This window comes from Eptatretus burgeri, chromosome 6, assembly GCF_056783735.1.
Source record: "Eptatretus burgeri isolate ZD-2024b chromosome 6, Ebu_testis_v1, whole genome shotgun sequence".
Lineage (NCBI taxonomy): Eukaryota > Metazoa > Chordata > Myxini > Myxiniformes > Myxinidae > Eptatretus > Eptatretus burgeri.
Genome location: NC_140966.1, coordinates 38,312,384 through 38,331,552, shown reverse-complemented (window position 1 = coordinate 38,331,552; position 19,169 = coordinate 38,312,384). Strand labels below are relative to the sequence as shown.

Genomic DNA, 19,169 nt, shown 5'->3' with positions numbered 1-19,169 from the left:
GTTGGAGTGGTGACCCGTCCAGGATTGTGCCAAATAGCCAAGGAGACTGCTTTGGCAGCACCAACGTTCTGCACAGAGTATGGTCCCAATGGATGGATACTATAAATACAGCCCAGAGACAAACACCGCCCGGACATGTCCGGAGATAAACAGTCTGGAAACAAACACTGCCCAGACACGTCTGGAGACAAATACCGCCTGGGCACGTCCGGAGACAAGCACCGCCCGGACACATCTCGAGACAAAACCCACTGGACGCGTCCAGAGCCAAGCTGTCTGGAGACAAAAACTGCCTGTACATGTCCGTAGACAAACTCCCGTTTGGACATGAACATTGCCCGCACACGTCCGGAGACAAACACCATCCGGACACAAACACGGACACGTCCAGAGACAAACAGACATGGCCCAGACAGGTCCAGAGATAAACGCTGCCTGGAGATAAACAACGCCTCGACGCAAACTCCGCCCGGAGACAAACACCGACCGGACATAAACAATGCCTGAACGTGTCCGGAGAGAAACACCTCCCGGACACAAACACCATCTGGACACATCCGGAGACAGAGAGAGATTTGTGAGAGGGTGCTACATTGTAGAGAGAGAGAGAGAGAGAGAGAGAGAGAGAGAGAGAGAGAGAGAGAGAGAGAGAGAGAGAGAGAGAGAGAGAGAGAGAGAGAGAGAGAGAGAGAGAGAGAGAGAGAGAGAGAGAGAGAGAGAGAGAGAGAGAGAGAGAGAGAGAGAGAGAGAGAGAGAGAGAGAGAGAGAGAGAGAGAGAGAGAGAGAGAGAGAGAGAGAGAGAGAGAGAGAGAGAGAGAGAGAGAGAGAGAGAGAGAGAGAGAGAGAGAGAGAGAGAGAGAGAGAGAGAGAGAGAGAGAGAGAGAGAGACTTTGCAAAGAGAAAATGTCATGCTTTATGAACAAAACACACACACTCACACATACCCCCACACACATATTACTGCATGGCCGATAGCGGCAATTTTTTTTAGGAGTCGGCAGGTTGGAGTCAGTGTGATTACCGACTGCTGTACTGTAACCCAGAAACCTTGAGTAGCTTTCACCCTTGTTTTGTGGGAACCTCAATAAACAAATGAAAAAAACAATGTGGCATTTATATAAATGTTTCAAGGAGATGTGCATAATCATTCATCTTTACAAACAGCTGCGTGTGACGGTTGGAAAAAATTTGGCTCGGTAATTTAGAAAACATAAATACGGCAAACATCTCAGAAATAGGGTGTTATCAAAATATATTTTGCTTGAAACTCATATAGAGAAACATATAACCTTTGTCAAGCAAATCCGATGACCAAATGCTTTAGAAAGTCACGGGGACAAAGGTAAACCTGATAAACCTCCATAAGATAAGGGATGAAACTTTGCCACCACGACACCTGTAACAGGCATGGCATGTCCACACCCACGGAGAGTCCATACAGATCCAAATCTACCCATATGTACCACGTCCGTGTGTGCTGTAAACATACCTCTACCTTCTATAGCAACTCCCGACTGTACATCCTGATTTGGACATGAACTGTTCCACTATTAACTGTAGGACGCTCGGCAAGCGGCTTAAGCACTCAAGCAAGTACTCCAATGGAATGCCTGGCTTGGCAAGCGATTACCAACTGCCGTCTATAAACCCACACACCCAGAAACACCCAGGCAATCTCCGAATTAGACAAATGAACACTTTTTAGGAGTCGGAACGGCTGCTAAATTTAATTCTGGAGCTTAAATTTTGTAATTCTGCTAGTTTAATAGATTCTTGAGATGATGGCATGTGTGGAAATGAAATAAAGCCACAAACGCTGGCGTCTCTGAGCTTTTATAAGCATGTCGATTAACCCAGCGATCTATAGCTATGATGAACACGCATTTGATAATACGAGTGAAGAAAGTGAAAAAAAAACAAAGTATCGTTTAGAAATCGTTGCGGCCTGTTCCAAGTCAAGGCATGGTTGAGCGGGCCAAAAAACATGGCGGCTTCACACCCCAGCAAGGTTACCCAGGAAACGCCTTAAGTCCCCAGACAGAGAGGTGGCCGAGGATTGCCTGATGGATATAATTAAATAAGGCCGTTAATTATCTTCAAAAGGGGTGTTTTCATTAACTCAAACACCTAATTTTCACTCATGTCCTTCCTTGGAGTTTTCTTAGTATGCATACAAAGTTTCAGGCTGCTAGGTTTCATGGTTTTGGATTTATGGAGGAGACACACACACACACACACACACACACACACACACACACACACACACACACACACACACACACACACACACACACCTTGACATTGATAAGTGTAGACTGTAGATTAACGAGCCACAGTGTACGATGAAGAAGTAGTCGGGGACCAATGTCAGTGGATGAGTGTGATTTACTAACAATGAGTGAGTGTATCCTGTGATTGTGAGTAATCCTGGATGCGGTTAGTGAACGGTGAACTACACTGACCAAACAAAGCCACCGGGAACACAGCAAACTGGTTCGCTGAGCTGCAGTCTTGTGGAACCACGTCATAACGGTGCAACGTCACGGCTTCGACATCACCGTGCGGTGAATCAACTCGAACCTGTCGATGTGAATCACTGGCGTTTCAATTACGAGAAACTTTGTTGAACAAGTATTCACAAATTCAAGTACATATCCGGATCATTCTTGTTTATCCCAGTTCTCTCCCTCTGCCGTGACTCGCCCCAACCCCCTACCCCCCCCCCACCCCCTTTCCGTTGGGGAATTCATCAAATGGAAAAGGAAGGAATCACAGAAACATCAAAGGAAATGATTAAATGAGAAACTTCCTCCTTCATAATAATAATCACGCAGTCGGGTGGAGCCGTGGGAGTGCGGACGTCCACCCCTACCACGACCCCGACCCCTAAAATGTCTGCCAATGCTTTGCACATGTCCAAGGTCGTCCCCGGGGTTCACTCGGGCCGACGATGACTGATGGCAAAAGCGGCCACAGATACAGATGATGGGAATCCTTCCCCGTTTAGTCCCGGTGATGATGGAGGCTGCTGGGAGGGGTGTGAGACCGCACGCAATCCCTCCCTCGTGGAAGGGCCGTAAACCCCCGCCCTGGTACAGATTATTTCACGACCATGGAAACGCGCTTCGTTATTCATCCTTTTAAGGAGTTTGATCCCTGGTAACCATGGCAACGGCACCGGGACGCATGACGTGCGGTTGCGCGGAGCGGACGGACCGCGTGTCCTTCTGTCCGTCTGTCCGTTTGATTCATTGTCTGTCCTGGTATCCTCTCTCCGAGCATTTTGCTTTCCCCCGTCTCGCTCTCCTTCCAATAAAAATCATCGTTTCCACTTTATTTAAAGCTCATTCCGTTTTCTTTCTTTCTCTCTCTCTCTCTGTGTCATTCATTTTAATATAAACCATTAACCTGGAAGCCGAGCTGGAACTTCCATTTCCCCCGATTCCTTATTCGAATGTCCCTTTTCCAGGTTCTCCTCGTGTGCCCCCTCTCCGTGTGACTACGTGTGTCCGCCTGACTCCGTAGTCCAAGCGTGCCCGGTCCCGGCCCGTTCCTGTAAGTCTCGTTACCAGAACGCGCCTCTTATCGCTTCCGCGAAACCACGTGCTTTCGCTGGAAACGCGCGGTGAGCCCTCGCCCGGGTGCGAACTCCTCGACCGAGTCACTCGGCCCCGCCCCTCCCTACCCCTCCTCCTTCTCCCTCTCCTCCACCTCCCTCGTTGTGCGACCTCACGGAATTGCGGCGTCGAGAATCGCTCGGAGGGGATGTGAAGCGAACTGCCCACTTCCCAGAAAGCGGGGCGGGGCGGGCTCTGGGCGCCACGTGTTCCGAGGTCGGCAACATATAACGATGGAGGGGGGGAGGGATGGAGGGATATGCTGCCAAAGGACATCGACAAAGAGTTTCAGACGGAGTTTCACAAAAGACAGCGGGAGATGATACGTTTCTTACAATGTACGTGCTGTTCGTGTATTATCGGTAGAAACTCTGTTGTGTGTGTCTGTTTTTTGTGTACGTGTGTTTTGTGTGTGTGTCTGTTTGTGTTTTGTGTGTGTGTGTGTGTGTGTGTGTGTCTGTTTTGTGTGTGTGTCTGTTTTGTGTGTGTGTGTGTTTGTTTATGTGTGTCTGTTTTGTGTGTCTGTTTTTTGTGTACGTGTGTTTTGTGTGTGTGTCTGTTTGTGTTTTGTGTGTGTGTGTGTCTGTTTTGTGTGTGTGTTTGTTTGTGTTTTGTGTGTGTGTGTGTCTGTTTTGTGTGTGTGTCTGTTTTGTGTGTGTGTGTGTGTCTGTGTTTGTGTGTGTGTTTTGTGTGTCTGTTTTTTTTTTGTGTGTGTGTGTGTGTGTGTGTGTGTGTGTGTGTGTGTGTGTGTGTGTGTGTGTGTCTGTTTTGTGTGTATGTCTGTGTTTGTGTGTGTCTGTGTGTTGTATTTGTGTTTGTTTGTGTGTGTTTGTGTGTGTCTGTATTTGTGTGTGTGTTTGTACTTGTGTGTTTGTGTTTGTCTGCATTTGTCGTCACGTCCCTGATCTTGTCCTCCATACTCGTGCCATGTGACCTGCGAGGTTTCCAATGAAAAGACCTCTGTTGATCCCTCCCCACGTCACCCGCCCCCGCCCCTCCTCCCTGTCCTTCATATTGTCCGCCGATCTTTATCTCGTACGTGCAATAATCGTGACACACCTGGTGTCCCATCCCACAGACTCGGACAAGTGCCGGTAGCTTGTACGGAGCGGTCAGGCGAGCACGCTGCACCGACACACGGTCATGGTGGCCGGCGGCAGGGGGCTTCCCGCGCCTTCGCTCCTGCAGCAGCTGGCGGACGTGTGCCCCGTGGAGGCCGTGTGTGGACCCGCTCGAGGATCACCTGAACAGGAGACCAGGTACCCGGTCCCCACGCGGCTTTGCGCCTTCTCGTCCGCGACGCAGCTCTTGGCCGTCCAGCGCAGCCTGGTGGCGCTCAACGAGAGCGGCTTCTACTGGGGCGCCATGGACGGAGCGGACGCGCAACGGCGCCTCCGAGACGAGCCCGTGGGGACCTTCCTGGTCCGAGACAGCTCGGACCGCCGTCACGTGTTCAGCCTGAGCCTACGCACGGCGTGCGGACCCACGAGCGTGCGCATCCAGCTCCGGGACTCGGACTTCCAGCTGGACAGCGACGAGCGCCAGGCGGGAGCTCCTCGCTTCGCGTGCGTCCTCGACCTGCTCGAGTTCTACGCCCGAAGTGGAGGAGGCGCGCGCTGCTGGATCGAGCCCGGGAAGGCCCGCGCGTCCTTACTGCTCACGAGACCCCTGCGCCACCCAAGCGTGCCTAGCCTGCAACACCTGTGTCGCAAGACCATCCACGGATGTCTACGGGGACACGACCCGGACTCGCTCAAGCTGCCCGGCAAACTGCAGGAATTCCTGCGCGAGTACCCTTACCAGCTGTAGCACCACCAGGTAGCAGAGCCATCGGTGCCGGTACGAGCCGTGCCTGTACGTGCGGTGTACGTGCACAGATTCCTTTTCATTTTGGGGGCGAGGGTGTTCGCCATCAGGTACCGAGGGTTAAAAGTTTAAGATGGACGGTACAAACTGCGACGTCACTGTCCCTCACAACCACGTTCACCCTCCGGTGCTGACCCCGGGCACGACCTCGTCGGACTTTTTTTTTTTTTAAAACAAACCTTTGCACATCTTCCACCCAACAACGAGGGCTTCAACCACCTGAAGTGGACGACGTGCCACTTCTTAACCATTCCAACCCGACACAGACTTGATATGAAGCAATGCTCGCTCTGTGACGCAAAGCTTCCTTTATTACGTCACCAATGAAGCCGTAGCCGAGGTACGGTGTGTTGTGTTGTTTTTTTTGTTCGCGAAATGACTTGAAAAAAAAAAAAATCAGATTAATGTTTTGTAATAATTGTAAATATACATTATATGGATACCGGAGCAGAACGAACGTATGGTTTCTATATTTATACACGCACTGTTTCTCTTCATTGAGTTTTGCATTATTGTCCAGATGATTGTATTTATTTAAGGTTTCGGCCTCGCGAAGACCGCGAATCGCCTGGTTTTCATGAATGGCCGGTCGCGAGGCCTCCTCGTGCGTCATTGTTTAAACGGACGCCCATTCATAAAAAAGAAAAAAACGGGTGCAAGACCATCAGTGTCTTTGAACGAGAATAAAACGCTGTAACGATGAATCATTTTTGTGGAATCGATTTCTCTCTGTCTCTCTCGCTTTCTCGTTGCCCTGTGTCACACACAAACACACGCACGCACGCTGCGAGAGGGTTTCCTGTAAATCCACTCTCGCAAGTCGCACTCAAAGCGTTGCTGAAAGCTCCGTCTCGGTATTCTTAGTCATCTCTCTGGCATGGTGTCTCATCTGGATCCTTCCAGCTCCCCTTCTCCTCCTGATGGGTCCTGGCAGCACGGCTTGCACTCCTTCGGGCCGTCTATCCCGGGTTCGAATCCCGACTTCGCTATCAACTTTCACTCTGGAGTTTCCCCATGCACGACGTCCCCCCCCCTTCTCTCCCACTCCCACCCCTCCCCGAGGATGGGATCCTACTTTGCTGACAAAGCATTTTGAACTTGTTCTGTTCTTGCATATGGCAGTTTGGTTGCGGGTATCTCTCATTTCTTAGAAACGCAGCTGTGCCACTGATGCTGTGCCTCTTTACCAGTACACTGGTACTCATTTCACCGACCTTGGAAGGATGACAAGCTGAGTCAACCCCACCTGGTGTTAATTCAGCAGCCAACGGGCTCAAACTCAGGACCTTAAGATCCGAAGCCATCCACCCTAACCACGAAGCCAACAGCAGGCTTAGTTCAACTTGTGAATGGTGATAAACACAATGCGAAGGGAATGCTCCATCTCAAACAAAGAAAGCAGTCACGTGATTAATCAATTAAAAAAATGTTTTCCCTTGATGTTTAACTAGACAGGACTATGACAAAATTAGGGGTCGAGGTTCGGTTAATAGAGAAAGCAAGTGGAATAATAACTACATTCAATGCTTACAAATGCAACAATAATCACAATAAAATTTGCATAATTCCTAATGTTAATACAAATGGATATTATTTTGGAAATCCACAACACAATTTATTGTACGATGACAAAACAAACCCTCATTAACAAATGGACTCTCTCTCTCTCTCCATCGAGTGCAGCCTGTGGCTGCTGGTTGCATCATTGGTTGGGACGGGGCTATGCCGCTGATGCAGTGTCCCCCTTACCATTACACTGGTGTTCATTTTGCCAACCTCGGAAGGATGACAGGTTGAGTCAACCTCCTGATGTATTTTAATTCAGCAGCCAACGGGGATTGAACTCAGGACTCTAGGATCCCAAGCCACCACCCTAACCACCAACGGGGCTTGAACTCAGGACCATAGGATCCCAAGCCACCACCCTAACCACTAAGAATGGGGCTTGAACTCAGGACAGCATCCCAAGTCACCACCCTAACCACTAAGAACGGGGCTTGAACTCAGGACCCTAGGATCCCAATCCACCACCCTAATCACTAAGCCAACACCAAGCAACAAATGGACTAATTTGCACACAGCCAGACATTGCATTTTTAAAAATCAGAACCCTGTCCCAAGGATGAAACAAAACGACACCAGCGTTGTTGAAAAGTGGAAAATAGCTCAACAAAAGGTGGAAAGGGTTGAAAATCACCCGAAATTAACTTTTTTCGTCACACAAACGGCAAACCAGAAAAGGGGTCTTCGGTCTAGCTCGAGCACATCTGGGGTGTTACCATCACCAATCAGCTTGCTTTCCCTCGCTCCACAAGAAACTATTAGCTCTTCCACAAGCTATGTATTCAAATAAATAAATAAATAAATGAACAAAAACTTGGTAACTGAACACACCCCCTCCTTGAATTCCTGGATAACCGAACACAAGCAAATGCTGGTGTGTGTTCCATTACCAATCAGCTTGTAGAGCACTCGCCAAGTGGCTTAAGCACTCAAGCAAGCACTCCAACGAAATGGGTGATAATGAACGGCTGGCTTGGTAAATGCTAACAAGCTGATTGGTAGTGGAACGCCTTAACATGGCATTTTTTTTCCCCAAGGGTGGAACAAAAGGAATAAAACATGGGAATTCCTCCAGATCTTTTGCTGTTGAGTCGAAAGCAACCTCGGCTGAGCAAGTGTGAAAATAACATGACGTCCTCTTTTTGGGCAAAAATATTTTTTGTGCCCAGGGTTCCAAACAATCTTAATCCACCTTTGCACATAACCCCCCATCTTTACCAATATTTTATACCGTGCAAGCAGGGGTACCCAATGTTGCTGGGCAATAGCGAGTCCCTCCCCGCATCCCTTCAACTCCCTCCCTCATCCCACCTATCACTATCCCTCCTCCCACCCCACCCTTCTTCTCCCGCCTCTCATAAAATAATTTTCTCAGGGTTTTTGACCACGTTTGGGAGAAATTAATAACAAGGAAAAACCCACTTTCGATTCCTCCCAACCTCGAACTTGCCTCATGACATGTAAAAATCTGCCCTAAAGGGACAAATTCATCGATATGGCCGAAATAAATCATGGTGTAGATGTTTATCCTCGTCGCCTTGTAATAAATATGGGGTGTGTTCAGTGACCAAGTTTGTTGTAGAGTGCTCGCCATGTGGCTTAAGAACTCAAGCAAGCACTACGTTCGAAACCGTTGATAAGGAACGGCTGGCTTGGCAAGCGATAGCGAGCTACTTGGTAACTGAACCTGGACATCTTGATAGCATCCAGTACATTCAAATACACCGACAACAGGACTTTTTTTGTTCAATTAAAGATTTCAAATATTAATCATGAATATTGTCCTTGTTATGAAAATGTACCTTGTTCAGTTTTCAACACAGTTTTAGTTTTTTTAAATGTACATGAACTCAAGATAGGTTGTTGAGTTTACAAAAATGCACGTGTACATTTCATATAACTTTAAAGCACGAGTCACATTTGCTCTACGGCTAGGATACGGCGGCCGTACCCCCCCCTGAATTGACAGAAACGTGCGGCTGCCGCAGAGTTTCTGTGGTGGCCTCAGGGTGGCCCTACGCCGTATGGCTATCTTTTACAGGCCGTAGGGGTCTCCGTGGAATTAAAGCGCGAAGTTATAACTTTTTTCATTTCTAGGTTGGCCGTAGCAATTCGACAAGCCGTAGTCATGACGTAGATGTTTTCCACATCGACCGTATGTAGGGCGTACGGTGGGCTTGCGTTATTCGTGCGTTTTCCGTAGGCTCTTATCAATGAAAAATGAATTTTGCCAACCCCCAAAAAATTACAGCGGCCGTACAATTTCCACGTTCACCTTAGGGTCCCACTGCGGTCGCCTTGAGGCTACCTTATGTCTGCCTTGAAAATTATATGGCTGCCGCAGGGACGCCCTAAGGTCACCGTGCGACATCAAATCAAAGACCGTATGGCACCCCCACGTTTTCGGTCTCCACAATTTCTAAATACCCCGTGCGGCTCCCCGAAAAATAAAAACATATGTGACTGCTACATTGTGTGACCGTGGAAATACTGCGGCCGCCCTACAATTGCTAGTGGCCGTAGATTTTTTAGACCCTACGGCCGCCGAGCCAAATGTGACTGAAGCATAAAGTGTACGTGCACAAAACTTCTTTAAAGTGTACATGCACAAAATAAATGTCTGTGGGGAATTTCACCAGCGGCCTCCCAACTAATTAATTACGGACAAAGGTATTTCACGACCATGCCAATTTTAATGTTTATTTACTTCACATAACATGTGAATTACATGTCTGTTCATCAGTTTGCTGATGAGCCTTGAAAAGTCGGGCGAAAAGCAAAAGTTTTTTTTTTAATGAAAGGCCACAATTTTCTTTCCTCTGCATTATGACAGCATACCTTTCATCAGGCGGTGTACATTCGACCACTGGCGTGATCGCTGCAAACAAAACATGCATTACCTCATTTGAGGTGTAATCAAAATGTACCTTTGTTTCCTCAAAACGGTACCTTTATTTGATGATGAAAGACACGTTGTTCAGTCTTCAAATGTACATCAGAGGCCTTTGAACAATCTGAGCGACGCGGAGTGAAAAAGATGGCGGTGATTTCTGGGCAGCTGGAGGGAAAGGCGCGGCCTGGCTTATGGGTGGTGCTTGTGACTTGGGGGGGGGGACAGAAGTCATGTCCTATGGAATAGGTGACACTTATCACCCACAGACACAAACTCAGCTTTCTATATTAGATTAATCCCCCATCTTTACCCATAGTTTATACCCAATTAACCTTCCCCAAGGTTAACGTTCTTTACGTGTTATTAGCTCGCCTGTTCGAAGAACAGAGAGCTATAGCGATACCCCCGGTGTGAGCGTGAAAATGTTAAAGTTTTTGGTGCAAGTTAGTTCCTTTTTAATGTTTTTATCGACCACACTATTTTTTACTGATTAAAATACACAAATACATATATTGCTTTAAAATTATTTGGATCAGACTTCACTGCAATGCTTTATAAAAAAAATATTATTGGACCAGTCTTTTAAAAACGAAAAATGTATAAACAGGCGAGCATTGGGTGGCTTTGATTTTTTACATGCGTGGACAACAAAAAATGGTTTCCAATATCCGCCTTCTCTGCCTTCTCTGCCTTCTCTGCCTTCTCTGCCTTCTCTGCCTTCTCTGCCTTCTCTGCCTTCTCTGCTCTCTCTGCCTTCTCTGCTCGCTCTCTCTCTCTCTCTCTCTCTCTCTCTCTCTCTCTCTCTCTCTCTCTCTCTCTCTCTCTCTCTCTCTCAGAAGGGTTTATGTAGCGAGCAGGGGTTATCTGACCACATGACCCCTCAGTTGAAAGCACCAGCTGTTCAAAATTGGTAATCATGATGCGGGGGGATCGGAACATCCAGAGATTGGACCAGGTGATGAAGACTCCCTTGTGGCATCTCAGCTCATTTACAGTTGTCCTCTTCGTGAAGTCAACATCATGTTGGTCTGCGTCAGCGACTCGGCGGACAAATTAAACAATCGATTTTAATCAACCTAAGGTTGATAAGAAAGAGACTCTGACGAAGGCCTAACGTTCCAAAGGTCACTTCCCACGGTGATTAATATTACAGTGTTATCGGCTTTCCATTGATAAAATCCATGAATCAAGCTTGTATGTTTACTCATCAGCAGAGTTTACACTATACTCGTTTGGAGTGACAGCGAGTGTGTTAGTGCATGGTGCGGCTGGCTGTAAGGTAACGTCTGTATTACGTATGAAAAGAGAGGGGTCGGGGGGGGGGGGAAGGTGGACTCCCAAAGGAAACAAAGAAGGATATGGGACTAGGAGAGGAGTTGGGATAAGGAGTAAATGGGTTTTGCAGAGAGTTATGATGGAGGGGAAGGGAGGTAAGGGACAAGTTGATAATGGCATGGGAAGGTGAGGAGGATGGAATGCTGAAAACAATTCCATAATTTAGAGTATGTATGTAATGTGTAGATATCCCCAAAGGAGTGTGGTTAGGAAATTAGATAATAATCGTAAAAAAACAAAACATATATGGTGTGTACATGGAAGTATGAGGAGAAGGAAGCGCATGGGGTGCGAATGTTAATTTGAATCAAGATTACATTTCTCTTTTTAAGAGTGAGTCACAACACTTGGCAATGTTATTTAATTCCTCGAAATGCCAAGTTCTTCCTAAGTCTTCTTCTTAAAGAGCTCATAAAGTGTACTGTGTGGTCAGACTCTGGATAGCTGAAGTTGGAGTCTCTTGGGTGTCACATTTTAAAAAGGCCTTTCGAAGACAGCTCATTTCAAGAAGGGCATCTTACTTCTTCCTTGAGCCTCGATCGCTGTTAAAAAAAATAATTATTTTACAAGGCATTGATTCTCCTCTTTGGTTTTGTAACTGCTGCTGTTCACCTGTGGCCTTTGTTGTCGAAGCTCGTCCCCGAGTTAACCCTAACGTTGCTGTAACTGCATGAATGAACGTTTTTTGTGATTATGGAATGATGTTTATTTGTTGTTGTTTTTTGCTATACTGTACTGTTTTTTTTTCTTTCCCCTCGTGCATACAAATATGATTAACACTTCTTATAGTCCACTTCTTTTAACCATCGAGTTGTAAACCCTTGACTTGTTGTACAAAACTAGTGAAAAAGTACACGAAGTGGCTCAAAAACAAGTCAGGTCAGGTCAGGTCAGGTATGGAAGCAAGCACCTGAGCAGCGCGTCTCTGCGTCCACTTTCCGCCAGTACTCCAAGGGCCTCCATCTGGCCATCACCCAAGCAGATGCCGGGCCCATCCCCATCTCCTTGAGATGCCGGTAAACCTGCTGCAACCACGAGGCACATGGTCGGCCCATTGGCCGCCTCCACATACGAGACTCCCTCGCTGAGAGAATCTGGTGAGCAGGATCAGCATCAGGAAAACGAGCCACATGTCCATACAGCCGCAAATGCCGCTCACGGACTATGCAGGTAACAAATCTCATCCCAGTCTCTCTCAGCAACCGCTTGTTGGACACAAAATCCGACCAGCGATCGCCAAGGATTCTCTGAAGAGACCTGGTACCAAAGGAATTAAGTCTCAGTCTCAGATCCTTGGTCAGAGTCCAAGTCTCGCATCCATAGAGCAAGACTGGAAGCACCAAGGACCTGAAGACTCGGACTGTCCTCCCACACAGGTACCGGCAGCGCCACACCCCATTATCTAGTGAATCCATGACTCCCCAGGCCCGAGCCAGACGTCTATTGATCTCTGACTCACAGCCGGCAGAGACATGAATATCACTGCCAAGGTAAGTGAATCTCTCCACGACCTCAACATCCTCACCACAAACAGGCACAGACAGGACAGCAGCATCCAAGATGTCATTGAAAGCCTGGATCTTAGTTTTGACCCAGGAAACCCGTAATCAAAAACAAGCGAAAGACGAGAACGGCTCTCGGTAGAGCGCATACCTCTGTCAGACTGAACAGTTTACATTTTGTATCCCACTGATAGGCTGGTTATCAATCCCCGCACCTCCAAAATCGAATCGGCTTCTTCTGGTCATACACCCAACGTGTCCCCCAAGTTTCGTCCGAATCCGTCCACAACTTTTTGATATATCCTGCTCACAGACAGACAAACAGGGATGAAAATATAACCTCCATCCACCTTCGTTGGCCGAGGTACCAATAACTCCCCCCTCCTACACCCCCAAAACATCCTGCTGGAACAATAAATCCTGATAAATCAATAAAATAACAAAATAAATCCTGCAGGAAAGTTTCAGTGTCTCAACCTCTGGAAGGGTTTTCAAACTAACCCACCCATCTATTTTTATGGTCAGCCACTGGAAAAGATTCAGCCTCTTGACAATCTTGGCCTCACCATCAGGCATGATGTTCTCTGGGCCAACCACATATCAAAGCGAGGCATCCAAAGCCAGCTGCAGATAAAACATCCAACATTGATCGAAGTCTTTCCTTGGAAATGCGGAGATAATAACAGCTCAATGGCATACTGCTCTCCGTCATGGGCTGGTACCCAGGCATCACATCTGTTTCTCCTGGATTCTTTAGAATCTAAAACTCTCAATGCTATTCTCATGTCCCCCGATGAGGCCAATGCACAAGATGTGTTGCTTTCACATCACAGGCATGTCGGTGGTGTCTCCTGATTTTTTTTTACCATCACTTCTCCAATATTGCTCCATCTGCTCTCTTGGTGCTCCAACCCTCCCCAGCAACTCAAGGATGCACACATTCTTTCAGTCTCACCTTCTGGTTAAACTTCCAAAATCAAGATGTCTGCACAATTGTTCCTCACTTCTCCCTTCGATGGAATTGTATTCTAGAGGTTGTTCTTTCCCATTCCTCTCCTCCAGAGCTTCAATCAGGCAGTGCACCGCAACCTCGTCATACACCATCCTGACTACTGATCTTTGTTACCAAGTCCCATTAACCCCATCTCACCAAACCCACTTTACTTGCTGGTTTCAGTGTTTCCTCTCCTCTTCTCTCTTATTTTTCTGTTCGTTCATACCCTTGCTAATTGTGCCTAATTTTTGCTCCCCATGGTTTGTTCAAACTTTCTCTTCCATGAGCCTCAATCTTGTAGAAAAAACAATTGTTCATATCTTGTTTTTGCAAGTACCTCTTCGCTCCAACCCTCCCCTGCCTCGCTGTCACCATTCCTAATGAGTGAATGTCGTTTTTTATTTGGTTTGTGGTGTGAGTGTGGTTGGTGTTGTGGAGAGTGTCGATTTGGTGATTGGGTTGGAGGAGACCGGGTGTGGGAGGGAGGGGGAGGGGGGTGGAGAGATGAGGTGGGTTGGATGTGGCACAGTCACGATTGACCTAGTGGCCTCTTCCTGTGTTGATATTTCCTTGTATTACTCCACTGATTAAATATTGCTTTCAGTACTGCCTGTTACAAGGCAGATCAATGATCTGATCAACATAAGATATAAATATATAACAATAAACCAATCTTATGGAACCTATAATTATGATGGTGACAGCCAGTCAAGGATGAAGTACAACTGGTGATCAGAATCAACACTGGGTGGCTCACAGCTTCCACTGGACCCAGACAGCTGCAATGATGCAAGTCTCAAAAATATCAAATTAATCATTGTAACAGACAATAATAACTTAGCTGCACACTCATGTTATTCATCATTGGCTGCTCTTAGAGCACCCTTATTCTGGACATTTCCATCTGTCTGTCTGTCCGCGAAACTTTGGTCAAGCCTAGGGGCTAAACCACTCAACCGATTCCAATGAAATTTGGTAGGTAGGACCAATATTTCTGGGAATCGTGTGCTTTCCAATATGGGACCCTGGGCCCTAGCAACGGAACAGCAACGGCCCTTTAAAGTGGTCCAAAAAAATCGAAAAAAATCAAAAAAAAATCGAAAAAAATCGAAGCTTAGAGTTCTGTGCGCAATCTATGTCGCTCCCTTCATGCCAATTTGCAGACATAACAAAAAATATTTGTAGGAGATAGGTTTTGGGCGAGTACATGTCGAACATTTCAGAAATGGTTAATTACGAATATCTCTAAGAGAAAGAGTCTGATTTTGATGGAACTTGGGTGAAATGTGTACAATGTGGCGAGCATGTACACAAAAATGAATGGTTAATATGCACACCTCCGTTGCTTAGCAACAGCTAAAATACTTTATCGTACACTTATTGTGGACTGTACAAAAAAAAATCAATACCTCCAAAACTGGACCTCCGAGGGACCTGGTTTTTTGTGCCCAAGGAGAATGTCTTACAGCTTCATATGAAAAAAAAAAAAATCTTTAGCGAATAGATAAATGGAATTACCAGGGCTGCCATTTGTTAGAGTCTCTTTCGAAACATGCCTGAAATTTCACAAGGCGGGTTTCTGGGCGCAAACTAAGAGGGCTGTGATAATCATATTTATTGTGCTAAATTGACTGATAGCATGTACATGAATATCAGCTAGTCGCATCGGCCAGCTTTCCATCTAGAGCGAGCAGCCATGTCGCCTACCGGCTTGTTTCTACCATTTCTGACCTTCTAATGCACTTTTATGTTTCGGAGAGCATCGATTGCTTTTCGATTAATTCATAGTTCAGACACAGTACAAAGTTTTGTTTCCCTTCATCTGTGCAAGCGGAAAGTGATGAATCAAATTTCATTGGATGAATAGTAGGTTCAACTGAGAGGTCAAGGGTGGCTTCAGTGCATCTTTGTTTTGGCAATAAAATGTGTTCTTAAAAATAAAACCAGAACAATCTTTTATCATGAAAGGCCATGCCATTGCCCTGTACCCTATGATGATTTGTACCATATTTTTGTATACAAGATCGAGGCTCGTGGAAGAGCAAGAGCAGAATGGAAGGGAACAAAATGGAAAAGGGGGAAACACCAACAGCAGAGTAGAAGTGAGAGTGATATCAATGAAACACAAGAGAAGGAAGGGGAAGGTAAGAATGAAAAAGAAAAAAAAAACCAACCAATCAACTACGAACAAAATGAAAAGGGGTGAGGGAGAGAGGGAAAAATCACAATAACCTAGGAAAGGGGAATGCTTGAGAATAGGTCATTCGGAGTAAAAGAGATCATGAGTTACAAGGATGACCTGAAGTGGTGGTGAACAGCTGTCTCAAAACCCTGGAGGGAGGAATGGGACAGAACAGACTGGGGAAGTTTGTTCCACAGGTGAGAGGAAAGAGGAACAAATGAGTGGAGGAGAGGAACGAGCCTGCATTTTGGGAGTTTAACAAGAAGAGGGTTAGTGGTAGTCCGTGTGCACCCTGCAGACACCTGGGAGGGACAAAGCCAAGAGAGATTGTGCAAGACCAAAAAGGAGGTGGTAGTATACAGAGAGGCCACCAATTTATCAAGAAGTTGGTAGAGTTCTTATGTGGGGATTGCTTGGACACTCCATTAGCTCAATGCAATATAAATCCTCAAAGAAATCTACTAAGATAGAACTTATAATCTAAAAATTTACTTACCAGTCATCTGGAGGGAATTCCCCATCCATTAACAGTCATTAAACTTTGGGACATCATCGCTGAACTAGAATAAACATAAAAACAATACCTCTGGACACTCACCTGGTAGCGGCTTTATAAAAATAATTAGGGAACCACTGGTAGGTGTGGATGACCCACAAAATATATAACGGAGAAGAAAGTAAATACCTATGGCTTTTTTTTAAATGACATGAACTAACTTTGGTACATCACGGGTGATGAAGGTTGTGGTGAAGTTTCATCGGAATTGTGTGTGTGTAGTTTCTGAGAAGAAAGCAAAGACATATTTTGGGGGGCAACCCCCTGAGGAATATCGGTCTCATCCAAGAACTGGTATTCTGTGAACTGCTCTTGTAGTAGATTCACTTGATTGGTAGACTGGAATGGTAGGAGGTGGGAATAACTCTTCACAAAAAAAAGAGGACATCCTCAAATGTAGATGACTGTCACAAAACTGCCAAACCTTGCAAGTTTCAGCATGACGTCATCATCATTCCATGGAGCTTCTTCATGGCTTCTGTGGCAGCAGTGGTGTAGAACTTTCTTACACCTTTGAAGAAGGTTTTCCGCTACTGTGGAGATATGTCCCACTCTTCTTCAAGGTTGGCGAGTTTTTCTCTGATAGCTTTACCGATTAATATGTTGTCATCAGGCGGTTGATTCTGTCACAACTCGCAACCCATTTCTTTTTGTCTCAACAGTAACCAACGTTCCATATAGCTTCCTCATGAATGACACCATTTCTGGGTGCACAGCAAAGCTACATAGGTCCTCTCTTAAAAAAAAAAACCCAAAAATTAAATTTAAAACGTGAAATTTCAGAAGTTGGGTGTGAGCGCGTGACCCGAGTTGAAAAAGCTTGAGTCTCAAACCAAATGCATGAAATATGACAGTGAAGCTCAGTGGGGGTGGGGAAGCGCTGAGTGGCAATACGTGTCTGCTGGGCTGATTGTCCACTACCATGCTCACACAGCCTTCCACCCGAAGTCCAAAGTCCGACTCGTGTCGCCCTCAATTTTCCCCACCTTTATCACCTCAGGTTGTGTGCCACCCTGCATTGATTGCATTTCTGGCCATCAATCAAGGTGTGCCCCACCCGTAGCCTTCATACAAGTTATATAAATATGGCAGAACGTGCCCTTTGAGATCGATCCTTCGGCTTCGCAACAATACTTGCGCCCGCAGCCTGTGTTTCTCCCAAAAAGCACATATAAGGCAGTTTACAGAGGGGTAAAACATTGAAAACGCTTCAGGGAAAAGCAGTTTTAGACACGCACATGTGAGGAATTCTGGCAGCAACTTTCTTTACGAATAACGATGCATTTCCTATGTGGCCATTTACCTCACTATAATGGTAATACATGCACTATGGAAATAACTATCATCATACGATGCAAAGTTACCCCCGTGAAAGCATTCCGGCAACAATATATAAAAGCATATGGAAGGAACCGACAAACGATGATGATGATGATGATGATGATGATGATGATGATGATGATGATGATGATGAAGACGATGACAACAATAACAACATGTTGTAAAAGATCCCTTCATCTTCTGTCTGGCTTTCTTCATTGTATATTGTGATTGAGACTCTCACGTGTGGAATTTCTACTGTAGGTTTCCCAAGCCTGGATTGTATATGAGGGCACTGTACAAAAGCCATTAATAACTAGTAAAAAAGACATAAAATGTCACAGCCTCCATTGTTTTAGTAATTTTGCTGTACGGAGTTAAAGGGCTCGCCCATATTTATGTACAACTAAAATGGTCACCAGTCTACCAGTCGGCCATCTTTGATCGGATCGCAAAATAAAGTGAGGGACACGTGAATGCTATCATGTAATGTGCTTGTGCCAAGTTTGAACAAAATTGGACCATGCATGTTTGAGAAATGGATGGCGACACATTTAAGTAACAAAATGGCCGCCAGTTCCCCATCTTGGATCTCATCTCAAAAATAATGACATGCATATGTAAGATCTCATTCGTTATCTGTGTGCCAAGTTTGAACAACATCGATAAATGCATGTCTGAGAAATGTTTGAGGACGTGTTTGACACAGGAATTTTTTTTTTTTACAACTAAAATGGCTGCCAGTCAGCCATCTTGGATCTGAGCTAGAAAAAAATGACATGCATATGTTTACCACCATGTGTTCTCTTTGTGCCAAGAATGAATAAAATTGGACCATACATGTCGGAGATATGTTTGCAGACGCACGGATATGAAAATTGAGACCAAATCCATAAGCCCCCGTTTCGGAAAAGTTCAACGGGGGCTAAAAATACTGGGTCACACTGTACACAGTGTGACCACTCCTCATTTTCATAAATGCCAAGGTGAGCCAATGAAAAAAGCCAATAATTCACAAGGTTTCGCAAAAGCGATGATAATAGAAAACCTATACGCCCCAAGAAAACCTATAGAAAACCAAGACGCCAAGGTGAACAACGAATAGCCAAGATCTTGTGAAAAAAGCCAAGGAGTGGTCACACTGACTGTACAAGGTGGCCTGAAGATTACTTTGCCCTCCACAAAAGCAGTCCTGGCAAAGGTCAGCAATCTCTGATTGCTCTTTTTCGAGTTATTACTGGTTCCAAGCTGCAAGCTGATTACATTTACTCTTGTTTTATAGGGATTATTCTTTGGATTACCCTTGGGAAAAAGATATTTTAAAAATATGAGCACTGCAAA

At 45.8% G+C, this 19,169-nt stretch overlaps 1 protein-coding gene across 1 annotated transcript; it reads left to right on the top strand.

Moving 5' to 3' along the window:
• Window positions 1-3,804: 3,804 nt before the first annotated feature.
• Window positions 3,805-6,187, top strand: LOC147024576 (suppressor of cytokine signaling 3-like). Its single transcript, XM_085884623.1, has 2 exons — window positions 3,805-3,955; window positions 4,696-6,187. The coding sequence occupies exon 2, from the start codon at window positions 4,761-4,763 to the stop codon at window positions 5,424-5,426; it is 666 nt and encodes a 221-aa protein (XP_085740749.1). The 5' UTR covers window positions 3,805-3,955; window positions 4,696-4,760; the 3' UTR covers window positions 5,427-6,187.
• Window positions 6,188-19,169: the final 12,982 nt, after the last annotated feature.

Coding starts and splice junctions, on each gene's coding strand:
- LOC147024576 (XM_085884623.1), top strand. CDS start 4,761: ATGGTGGCCGGCGGCAGGGGGCTTCCCGCGCCTTCGCTCCTGCAGCAG.